Source organism: Phytophthora infestans, genomic scaffold (genome assembly GCF_000142945.1).
Source record: "Phytophthora infestans T30-4 supercont1.28 genomic scaffold, whole genome shotgun sequence".
NCBI classification, from domain to species: Eukaryota; Oomycota; class Peronosporomycetes; order Peronosporales; family Peronosporaceae; genus Phytophthora; species Phytophthora infestans.
In genome coordinates this window covers 1,659,524-1,671,835 of record NW_003303731.1, presented here as the reverse complement: position 1 = coordinate 1,671,835, position 12,312 = coordinate 1,659,524, and the positions used below count along the sequence as shown (strand labels likewise).

The following is a 12,312-nucleotide window of genomic DNA, read 5'->3' as shown; positions in this document are numbered from 1 at the left end:
CAGCGTCAACAGACGTGCCGCACGTTAGTGCCCATTCGCGAGCGCGACCTCCAAAGCCTGGAGATAGCCAGCGCCACGCGCTGATGCTCAGACTGGAGCAGGGTCGATCCCATGGCCATCTAGACCTCACGGGTCCAGAGAAGGAGATTCTCTCCATCCTTCCCCTCGAAGGTTTTTACGCTCACCATGAGCGGTTTCAGTCTCATAGACTCTTCACGCGTCATCGACGCCGCCGCCGTTGCGGCGCTCATCTTCTCTTGGACATGCTCCAAGAGCGCGTTCTCAGAACGATTCCAGCCTGGCAGTGACCGTCTCTGGACCTTGCGATGCAAGATGAGCCACGCCCTCCGGGCCAAGCAAGGACATAAGCTTAGTAAGCGCGTCCTGCTGCGCCGGGGGCAAATTCGCGAACACGGGGTGTTCCATCCTCGCAGAGGATATAGTCAACCGACTCAGGAGCGGGATTGACTACAAGTGCTACCAAGTGCAGCGGGGCTGCCGTAGCTTTAGCGTCAGAGGAAGACGTTCACTCAAAGAGTCACTGATACTAAGTTCCTTATCCAAAGGACACTTACAGCCCAAGACCAGGGCTCAAAGTTAACACCTTAACTTTTATGCTTCAAAACCAGAAGTGTTTTATTTACTATTATTGCGGCCAAGCCGCCTAGGGGTAAATGTATCTCTTTAACTATCTAGCATAGTTAAACCTAATCAAATGCATAACGTGTGGCTTTCAGCCAACGTACTGAGAGACCTTGTTAACTCTCCAACTTATGTACTGAGAGTTTGTTAACTCTCCGGGTACTTCGTACCCCTGTGTGCTCCAGACCATGTAACCCCGTTACAAAAGCAGTCTTCACGTCGCGATAGCAGACCAAGTGTCTAAAGCATACGACAATAACGCGGAGTATGGGGTGTTTCTCTCTTTTTCACGGCGGCACTCAAGGAGAGCCTCCGAAAGTGGACATCAGATGTCCTTATTGGTACCGGACATGCAGCTATAAGCGAGATGGAATTTAATGCCTACTTAGGACTTGAAATTGCAACAGGAAATGTGTCCTATGAACGACATCGCGGACTACTGGTCTACTAGTCGCTTTCTCGGGCAGAATGCTTTTACTGACACTATGACAAGGACAAGATTCTAACAAATTCGTGGGTCATTGACACTTCACCCCCCCCCCCGCAAGACTCATCTTTTGACAAGGAGAAAGATCCACTGTGGCGCCGCCGGGGTGTTATGGAGCATTCCCAAAAGAGATTCGCTGAGTTCGCAGTTCCAGTTCGTGTGAACAGCCTGATGAGATGATTGTAGCAACTAAAGCAAGGACCCGGGCGAAAGCTAAAATTTCATCCAAGCCAGACAAGTATGGCGCTCGGTTTTACGCCGTCGTGGGGTGGGGTTTACTGTATGTGCACTCACTTTGTGATAGCTCGTCGGAACAATAAGACGCCTTCAACGCCTGTTGCGCGTTATACAGATTCATTTCCTACTCTACGCACCCCGCTCTCCAATATATAGGACGCCGATGATGTACCCATCGAAGCAGACTCAGCAACAGCTATGTGGATAGCCATGGCCGGGCATCAAACCAAAGCCATGCGCTTGCCAACTGAGCATAGGCTGGTGGTGTCAGATAACTTTACACAACACACACATTCGCTCATGCTCTGCTAAAGTATACTGACGGCGAGATGCATTTACTGGGAATGGTGAGATTAAATCTGGTGGACAAGTGGAACAAACCTGCAGTTAAAGCACCCATCGAGCGAGTGAATGCAAGTGAGCGTGGCAGTTGGGAATTGGTAGTCGCAGTGGGGATAAAGCCAGGTTGGAAGGAGAAGAAATTTGACTGGATCTGGTAGGAGTCCAAATGAACCCGTAACGGTAGCTAAAGGGTTAACAAGAACATAAGTTGTAGAGTTAACAATACCTCTAAGTACGTTGGCGGAAATCACACGTTATGCATTTCATTAGGTTTAACTATGCTAGATAGCTAAACATATACATTTACCCTTAGGCGGCTTGGCCACAATAAAAGTAAATAAAACACTTTGGATTTTGAAGCAGAATACAGTAGTTATTTCGAGCTAATAACTGGCTTTAGGTCTAAGCTAAAGATCCCTGGGATAAGGGACTTTGTATTAAAGACTCTTTGAGTCGAACGTCTTCCTCTGACGCTAAAGCTACGACAGTCCCGCTGCAAAAAGACTATACTGCATCTCGTTTGCATCATTCGGTAAGTGTAAGGTTGTGTGCTTTCACTGATTTTCTACACTACCAGAGTGCTTTATTATTAGATTAAAAGAAATGAAGCTTTATGCATCCGATAAAAGCACATTCTAGCGCGTAAGGCGCCAATGAAAATCATAAGAGGCCGATCTTGTAGACCCCAAACTGTTTGCTGTTGATGCAGTTTCTATTCCTTTCGAAGCTGCTATTTAATTGAGTAGTTCGTTGTTGCATTCGTGCTGATGATATCTAAAACACTACAATACTAACGTGTCTGTCTGTCGGTGACTCCGTCCGTGCACAAATACGCACCTCTCACTGGACAAAATGCTGCCGAGCAAAACGAAGGCGGCCCTGGTCACTGGCTGATATTGAGTCAAATCTTAGGATAAATACTACTGAATACTACTACCGCCCGGTAATTGGCTACTATATTTGCGCTTCTTTCTTTCCGCCCCATTCGAAGAGCGGAGCGGCGGCGACAGACAACGGACGAAAGGCGCGTGCGATTGCGGGACGAGCGCCGAACGAGAGCCCGAGGCAACGTATGTCGTGGTTTGTAAGTATGGAAGTTCGTCCAAAGATAGAGCTAATACGTGCCTTCTAATGGCTACCGAGCGCAGCGAAGGCAGTCGTAACTGGCTACAACTGACATTTTGTGGTGCTCACATTAAAAAAATTATGTGTCGACATTGGTATCGTACTTCAATGCACCGCTTAAAATTCATTTTGCCCCCGTTTTCAGCCGCGGAGCGCCACTTCACGCAAAGGGCGCTGCCTGTGTGCGCGTTAGTTAGTATTAGTAGGCCGCGCCGGTCAGCACGCACGCAATGTATGGTAACACAAGCTGTTAATAGAAATAGTAGGCCCTGGTGGCCCATATTGAGTCTTGAATAGTCCTCTTAGTACTGTTGTTAAAAAATATGAGGTTTTAAGCTTCGTAGTAGTTGTATAATAGTTTTTTTATAAGATTGTTTTGCTTTATACAATTACATTTCCTTAAAATATTTGCTTGCAGTCTTTTGTAGTACTATTACACATGATTGTGTTAGATAAAGTTACACAACTTTACTACTAATACTAATTACTTAAGGTTTATAGTGGCCTCCCACCCTTCACCCCAACTCCACCGCCGCGAAAAAAATATCGTCTTCCTTTATATTTGCGCGCGTAGTGTGCGACCTTTAGAAATATGCTTTTTTTCAACACGAATAGTAGCGTATGTTCAAGGTACTGGAGCAGTGTTTGTGATTACATTAGCGCGGAGGCACGTGATTAACCAAGAACACGAAACACGGAGGAACACCATGTACATGATGGAATAGAAGAAACAGCACAAAGCACGAAAGGCCACGGACAATGAAAGAGGACTAAATCAATGAAGGCACCTAACGATTCTGAAAAGCACGAGCCACGGAAGAGCGCGCAACCCTGAAAAATGGGGGGGAAAAGAGTATTACGGGGGCGTACGGACTACGGAAGAAAGCTGAAATATTGAACCCCACATAGAGCACGTAGCTGTGACAACGCTCGGAAAAGGATTATTCCGTTACACCACGGGGGAGCACGGAGCACGGTCGACGGACCAAGCATGATTTTGCAGAAGACCACAAACGGGAGATTCCCGAGCATTAAAATACGATACCAGGGTAGAACTGGAGCTCACCGAGCCATGGAGAGCGATACTACGGTAGTCTACGATGGAACGGACGACAGACCAACCTCGACACCACAAGATAACACGATAGTATGAGCGGTGACCCAGCTAATAAATCATGAGAGAGCGCGCAGCCACGGGAACTATAAACGGGAAATCACTCAGCCACGGAGCACGATACCAGTGAAGAACTGAGCTCACCGAGCCACGGAGGACGATATTACCGTAGCATATGATAGCACGGACCCACGGGAAAACGCTTCAGGAGAGCACGAGGCTGTCGCTGAATCCACACTAGGAACGCACAATACACGGGCGACAGATCAGCATAGCTACGGAAAAGCACCCATCGGCGAGGGTACCGATGATGGGACACCATGGACCATGAATGATTATGGACCACAAACCTGTGGAGCTCACGTAAGGGAGCACGAAATAGCTAGCAGCTACGAAAGAGAGGGGGGGTACGAGCGAGCATGAAACCAAAGCGATAACGCTTAGCCACTAAGCGGTGTGAGCTACGGGTGAGCTTGAAACCACGAAGCCAGAAAAGACACGGAAGAGCACGGGCCACGAAAGAACACGGCATCCAATCAGTAGTACGGAGCATCGGTACCTTACCAAACCACGGTATCTTATACCGCCACATGAGACTACGGATAGGTAAGCGCTTTATGTCACGAAACTACGTCGTATTGAGGTGGCTGAAGCCATAAGGTACAAGATCCTAAGCGAAGTCACGCTGCACCATCAAGTATTTAAAATTCCGGACACCTCACATCCAGCAAATCATGCAACTTCCGCCGCAAAGCGGCGGCGAATGGATTCAAGGTGCTGATCGAATACCCCGAAGTTGAGGAGAAGGACGGAGTTTGCAATAAAACCTTAGTGTACAGATAGATCTTTGAGCGTAGGTAGAAATAATTGCTTCACCGTTTTCCACGCTGTTTCGCTAAGAAACGAAGAAAAACCTCGACTTGCCGGAGCGAAGCGGAGGCCAGCGGCCTTCATGGGTGATAATGTGGTTTCACTCTAAATACAACACGCTTTTACAGTGACATTTCTTCTTTTAATTTTTTTGTGATGAATAAAACACAAACATCAGCCCGCCACAGCGAAGCGGAGGCGGGCGGCTTTCACACCTGGGGCCCACCACTGACCCACCGACGCGAAGCGGCGGCGCTCGGCTAGTCTTGCACGTATTATATTCATGCTTCTCTTACGATAGCAGCCTACAGAAAATCTTAATTATACATGTACAAAGATTTTCTGTAAAGGGAGATATTATCTTCCTTTACAAATTGCAAGTCTAAACAATTTTATATACATTACCAGCAACATAAGATACCCGTCGTAGGACCAAGTCGACCTTTATTCGTACCAAAAGGGTTATTGTGGTTTTCAGCCTTTTTGCCGCCCGTTGTAGCTACGCATCTCTGAGGGGGTCCGATTTGTAAAACTGACCTCTTATAGGGATAGGTTGAATTATTTCGGAGGGCCAACTGAGTGACGTCCTCACTGGCCACAAAGACAGCAAAGCAGCAGAGCAGTCAGCGAGGTAACCAGGGGCGCACGCCGTAGGTAAGCTATAAGCGCATTACTTGGCGGGAAATGCACATTCATAACTACACCTAGCCTGTACAGAATGCTGGATAAGACGAAGGCCAGAGAAGACCCGAGGAGACCACGGACATCGAGGGTTGGTAGCCGCAGGAGAAGGAAATACGCGTCAAGCTGCTTGGGACGTCGTGCTCACGAGGCCTGCACGCTAACGCACAGGTACGGTCTCTTTACTGCTTTTGATCAATGCTAACTGACTGACTTCGTACTGCTCATAACAGCGCACAGAATGCGAAGGAAGTATATCAATCTTGTCGGTAAATTTACAGGTAAGTTGCAGTTGCATTGTTAGTCGTCGGCTATTGAGTAGCAGGCTTGAAGGGTCGATGTGCTAATTATGGTCCTGGTCTAATGCCTAGATAAGAAGCGAAGGCCCTCATACACTACGGACATCATATTGGTCTGCAATAAAGCCTTATACTGAGGACGAGCAAGCACTGCAATAATTTGTATGGACAACTTGAATTCGTATCGCCTAGCAGGTGAACATTTAGAGTTTTGCTGCCATGTCGACTAGCGGTTTCGATGGATCGAGCGACAGCAGTATCGTGCCTGGTGCCGGTGCGTCTACGGGGGCTTCGTCGTCCTCCGCTCCATGGGCAGTCGATGCTCTCGGGCCGTCCGATGTTGGCCCTCCGCCGTTGCCAAGTCGAGCTGATGCAATACTGACTATACGAGTGGGAGAACCGCTTGGTCGCGCTCGTGGTGGCTGGAAGAGTGATGTCAATTTCGAAGTTTCTGAAGGCTATGCTGTTTTTAAGCAGAAGTGTATTGCAAAATATACTGCGCTCGTGGCGTCTCCTGAAGTATAAAAAAGCCTCTCGTACTACCAGACGACTCATCCGTTTACTTGCGGCGTGCGAGGAACGATACTCAAGCCAAGTATATCGAGCTGACGTCTGATAAATTTTTGACAGCACTTCAATACCGATGGAAACTACTCACAACCGATGATCTCCGCCACATTGGAGACTTTCGCTCTGAGGCGTTCCTCTACGTCAAGCGGGCAGCTCAACCAGAACAATTTCACCGTGCTACCGCGCGTCGCATTGCCAATGCTCGAGTACAAAGGATAGCTTTCAAGACAGCCAATGCAGTGCAGTTTGAAGCAATCACTTCGCACCATCTTGATGTTGTGCATGCAAGAAGACCGGAGTCGGCTCCATTTGAAGCTCCTGAGGATAACACAACTGCACAAGCAATAGAATTAGGCCGACAGCAAGAGGCTCTGCAGCAGCAGGAAGCCGATAAACAGGCCATACCGGATACAGCAATTGTGAGCGTTAGGGTCAATGGTTTATGGATGCCTCTGGAGGTCGACATTCTGTCACTTCGGCGTGCATTACGACTGCCAGGCCACGATATATTCTCTCGCGGTATCTACCATGAATTCACACCCACTCAGCCAACCAATGGAATGATGAGCGACGAGGACCATGCCGATGACGAGTCCATGAACTAGAAGAAAACGCGAGCTTAGTGCAGTACGAGATGCATGTATCAAATAATATTCATCATTACAAAATTAAGCTACTCATCGTCTGTACTTCTTCGAATTAGATCGTCAAAAACTTGGTCTCCACGTGCTATCAAACGCAGCAGGCCCGCCGTAGCTTTAGCGCCAGAGGAAGACGTTCGACTTAAAGAGTCACTAATACTAAGTTCCTTATCCAAAGGACACTTACAGCCCAAGACCAGGGCTCAAAGTTAGTACCTTAACTTTTATGCTTCAAAACTAGAAGTGCTTTATTTACTATTATTGCGGAAAAGCTGCCTAGGGATAAATATATCTGTTTAGCTATTTAGCATAGTGTCTTTTCCAGTAGCCATGTAGCCACAGTGACGAAAAGTGCCAAAGCAACCTTTATCTTCGAGACGCGTACACGCTCGCATTGCAATATCCAGAACCTGATCTGGATACAATGGAAAAACAAGATTAGCACGCCTTTGAAGCCAACGTTTTAGAAGGCCAAAGAACGGCTCTATCGGGTTGAGCTGTGGACAATAGGGCGGTACAAATATTAGTCTAGCTTCACACTGGTGTATGGCTTCTTGGATTTCTGGGTAGGCATGGATTTTGGCGTTATCCATCACAACAATGGAGCGAGGAAGAGGCCACGGGTTCAAAGTTGGAATATTATGCTCCACAAACGCCTCGTGGAACTTTTCTTGCGTGAATGTTCCTTCAGTCCACTTCCATGCAAAAACTCCTTGCACATCAAGCGCGGCTAGAATTGATAGTCGCGTTTCTCTTCGGAACGGCATTTTTCGTAATTGCTTGGGTATTTCGTTTCGACCACCCATAGCGTCGCTGAGAATGGCATCCGTCCTTAGCAGTCTCGTCCAAAAATACGAGCTGCTCTGCAAAAGAGAAAAGTGGAAGAAGCTTGGCGCGGTAGGCTTCAATTTCCGCAGGGACGGCTTCTCGTGCGGCCTTGGACAGCACTGTTCGGCTGAGCTTGAGATCAAAATTGAGTACGCGACAAATTGTCGCTGTCGAGACTGTAGTTATTGCTGGAAAATTCTTGACAATGTGCTCACGTAGCTCTTCGATGAAAAACGTGGGGTGATCTTGTACGTAAGCTTCGACAGCGGCAAGTACGTCAGGTGGCCAGCGTGTGCAGGTCTGACGAGGCTGCTTTTCATTGACAATGCCTTTCTGGAGGAACAGCGCGTACCATCGGCGAAGGGTGCGCTGCTGAGGACCGAATAGATCAGATACGTATACAGTTGGCACGTCGTAGACATGCATCAGTGCCACCGCACGCCATCGAAAGTCATCGCCGTAGGTCATAAAGGAACTTGCAATTATCAAACGTGTCTTTTGGCAGCTGTAAGAATTGCAATGCCAGGGGAGGGCTGAGGCTGAGGATGAAGCTGCAAGGCGCTCACTTATACCGTTTTGAAACGGCAAAATGGAGACTTCTCTACAAAACTGGCCTGAAATCGTTCTCTTCACCTATTCGCCTAACACATTTCGCACCATCGTGCTTGCCATATCGGAGCTGCTCGCTATTTCGGACCCCTTATCTCGGGATAAGAGACCTCCGGTTTGCCAAAATGGATGAAAACCACAATAATCTACCGTGTCTATATTTGTGTTTGGTACTGTACTTAAAGTAGCGCTATAGGACATTTTCGGGAGTCCCTCAATATTATTGAGTCAATAATAATGGTACTCTAATCAGTACCAAGATTAAAGCAAAGAGCAGCTTACCCCCAACCACTCTACCGAAAAAGTTACATGTTGTTTTTCAAGTCCGTTTCGCCAGTACATGTACCGGTATTCATGTCACAACCGCAATCGTTGGACATAAAATGTTCGACTTAAATTGCTGTAATTTAGCCCATTTGCAGGCATCCTATATCATAGCTGTGTGAAGAATTGCTCTGTCTGTTGGATATGGATCACATGTCAAATCCTACGCGCTCGTAGAGTCCTGTCAATGCCCCACGTTCAGTTAATCCGTCTTCATCAATTGACCACGCCACGAAGCTCGTCTTACCTGCTCATTCGACACAGCGCCATCGCCAGCTTCTGGGGCAGCAGAGTCTCCCGTAGTCGGGCTCTGCAACTCGGTCGGCGCTTCTTGTGTCTCGATCCACGCCATCTGCAGCTGTTTGTCGCCGAACACGTTGCCGTGGTTCAGCGCGGCCTGGCCTGCGTACCGGTCCTGGAACTTAATGAAGCCTTGGCCAGGAGCTGTCTCGTCCATCACAACGCGCTCCACAGCACCAAAGTTGCCAAAATGCTGCGTCAACACGACAGGATCGCAGGCCTCCTCCGGTAGATTCGCCACCTTCACGATCGTGGTTCGGTTGTCCAAAGTGTGGGAGCCACGGCCGAATCCTCCACGACCCCGGCCACCCCGGCCTCCTCTGTAGCCACCACGACCTGCAGACCACCGGCCACCGCGTCCTCCTCGGCCACCGGCTTCGGCCTCAAGCGCACTCAGTTCCGCCTTCAAACCGCTAAGATTCTCGCCACCTTCAACTGTTTCTGACCGCGATGCGGCACTGGGGGAGACAGCCGAGTTACGCGGAGTTAAGGCCTTCAACTCTGCCGACAGCGCTGTGATCTTGTTCAGCAAGTCGCGCTTCTCCGCTATGGAGAACTGCGCGCTGTTCGCACTCATTCGTTCCAGCAGTTCCTTCTGTTGAGCCAGTTGTCGCTTGATCAGCGCCTCCTTCTGCTTCTTCAACGCGCGCTGCTTCTCGAGCAACTCGCGCTTCTGCTCCAGCACCTTTCGCCCCTTCTCTAATGCTGCTGCTCGCAGCTCCTCGGCCGTCATGTTGTTCTCAGGTAGAGACTCGGCCGACTCTCCTTCTGCCTCTGCATTCTTTTCTGCAGTCTCGCCGCCGGTGGGAGCTCCGTCCTCTCCAGTTGCTTCGTTCGACGCGTTTTCGGGCTGATCAACTGCTTCCTCGGGGCTTTGGGCGTCGTGTCTGGCCCATTTTACAGAGATAAACCGGTTGTTGCAGACCGGGAGAGGCGAGTGGAAGGCCTTCTTGGCCTCCTCCTCCGTCGCATACTGAACAAAAGCACATTTCGCACTGGGTCGCATCTGCACGTTCACCACGTTGCCAAACTTGGAGAAGTGCAGACTTAGCATCGTCATGTTGACATACTTGGGGTCCACATGTCTAACGTGCAGCGTAGTCTTAGCCGTGGGGGTCTCGCCGTTCTCTCCGTCCTTGCCGCCTCGTCCTGCATAGAAACTACCGCGTCCTCCCCGGCCTCCGCGTCCGCCAGGAGGAAAGTACTGGCCCCGTCCACCCATCAGATGTGGCATCATCATGTGCGGGGGAGGCATCATCCCTCCATTCTCCGACATGTACATATTCGGGTCAAAGTCAGGAGGGTAGCCAGCCCCACGGGGGGGCGGGAAGTGTGGCGGCCACATGCCCTGAGGTGGCATCCCCCACTCTGGAGGGAAATTCCGACGACGATCGCCTCCCATCCCGTACGGCCCGCGTTCACCCATGGGACCTCCTCGCATCCCTCCGTCCCGTGGAGGATACACCTGTCGTCTGGAGTCTCTCCTGGGACTTCCCTGATGCCGCTTGTTGTCTCCGTCCCTAGAGCGATCGTCGTCGCGACGCCGTTTGTTAAACCGCCGCTGCTCATCCTCGTCGTCCGAGTAGCTGCGTTCACGCCGTCGACTGAAGTCGTCTTCGTAGCCATTAGAGCCTCTGGACTGCTCATCACTGGTGGCGTTACTCGAGTTGTTGGCTTTGTAGGAGCCATCTGCAAGCGCCGTGAACAATTTGGCCACAAACCCCGCCGTCTCTGCAAAAAAGAAAAATCATTTTAAAGGCAAAAATTAGCAAAAAAAAAGATTCTACGGCAAATTTGATCTCCGCAGATAAACGCACCGTCACCGAGAAATTCCTCGAGCTTGGAGACACATATATCCTGTAACCCAGGCTTTTGCGGATCGTTCTGCACCAGCGCCAGTACATATTTGCTCAGCACCTCCGGGTCGGCGTCGCATCTGTGTCAGCCCAAACTAATTAGATACAAGAGCCCCCCTCTGTCAAAAACAACAGGACACAGCCACGCACACTGGCTCGAGGCTGCGGATGAGCCATTCGCGCAGGAATTCCTTGTCGTCGCCGTCCATATCTGCTGACTGACTGGATGAATCGAGGGCCTCGCCGCTGGGGAATAACTGCCACCTTCACTTGCTAGAGAAGTCCGGCCAACCAATAAAGAGAGGACTGGAGATTCAGTTGCTATTTGTATCGAGCCCGCCTAACCCGCGGGTCGCTGCTATCAATTCGACACAAGCTGGTGTTTTGCACACCATATTCAGATCTGCAGTAATGGGAGCAGCGAGTTCGCGTGAAAATGAGGCGGCGGCGACCGAGTTCGTGGACCGCGTGACGACGGAGAACGGCGTGACAGTCTTCAGCAAGAGTTACTGTCCGTACTGCAATCTGGTGCGGCAGCTACTGTAGAACTATTATAGAATCAGCTTAAAGCGTTGTCACCCATCTCCTGGTTTATTTCGGTAGGCCAAGGGCGTTCTAGACGAAGCCGGTGTCAAGTATCACGTGGTGGAGCTGGACCTGAAGAACGACGTACCAACTGGGGCTGAGATCCAAAGCGCACTGGCTACTGCAACTGGTAGGCAGCAAAAAAAATACGACTTCATCGTGACACTCACAAGTTTTTTGCTAATCTGTGCTTGTTGCAGGACGACGCACCGTTCCCAACGTCTTCATTAAGAAGGAGTCTATTGGTGGTGGGACCGACGTGCAGGCGCTGTTTCAGTCGGGCAAACTCACGGAAATGCTGCGTATGGCCGGAGTACTGTGATCGGGCATTAAGCCAACTGGACAGCATTTTTCTTGTTGTAAATTGACGATGATCGTTTATTTCATGTCAACCTTTGGTTGGCAACTAAGGTATCGAAGGCCTCATTGCACGTACTTGGTTAAAGCTTTGTTGACGGATTGTCCCAAGTAGTGCTGTGATCAACTTTGTACTGTTGGTGTTGTTAGGAAATCCTACGAAGTGACAAAGAACTATTACATTTTGTTATCCAACTGCTGCTGAGGTAAAATATTGGCCATTTTACAGTTGCTCTTATCCGCACGTGATACCATAATACTTGTACTAGTAGTAGTAGAGAACTTTAGCTCCTGGAATAACTCAGGCTTTGGAATAAGAATTTTCTTCGTCCAGAAATATATTCCAGTGGAATAGCGAAGGGTCCGCTGGAATAAAATATTGGAATTATCTATCGGTAATCTATCGGTCATTTATTCAGATTTTATCCAGATAATCGCTATTCCA

The 12,312-nt window shown here is 49.3% G+C and overlaps 3 protein-coding genes across 3 annotated transcripts; 2 read left to right on the top strand and 1 right to left on the bottom strand.

The window, feature by feature from the left end:
- Positions 1-6,016: 6,016 nt before the first annotated feature.
- PITG_13394 (uncharacterized protein) lies at positions 6,017-7,052 on the top strand (the record flags this gene model as incomplete). Its single annotated transcript, XM_002899984.1, has 2 exons — positions 6,017-6,071; positions 6,428-7,052. The coding sequence occupies 2 exons, from the start codon at positions 6,017-6,019 to the stop codon at positions 6,970-6,972; spliced, it is 600 nt and encodes a 199-aa protein (XP_002900030.1).
- Positions 7,053-9,156: 2,104 nt separating this feature from the next.
- On the bottom strand, positions 9,157-11,134 carry PITG_13393 (RNA-binding protein, putative; the record flags this gene model as incomplete). Its single annotated transcript, XM_002899983.1, has 4 exons — positions 9,157-9,217; positions 9,273-10,800; positions 10,887-11,005; positions 11,076-11,134. 4 exons carry the CDS (start codon positions 11,132-11,134, stop codon positions 9,157-9,159), a joined length of 1,767 nt encoding a protein of 588 aa, XP_002900029.1.
- Positions 11,135-11,331: 197 nt separating this feature from the next.
- PITG_13392 (uncharacterized protein) lies at positions 11,332-12,008 on the top strand (the record flags this gene model as incomplete). The annotated part of the gene is made up of 3 exons (XM_002899982.1): positions 11,332-11,453; positions 11,529-11,640; positions 11,711-12,008. 3 exons carry the CDS (start codon positions 11,337-11,339, stop codon positions 11,830-11,832), a joined length of 351 nt encoding a protein of 116 aa, XP_002900028.1.
- Positions 12,009-12,312: the final 304 nt, after the last annotated feature.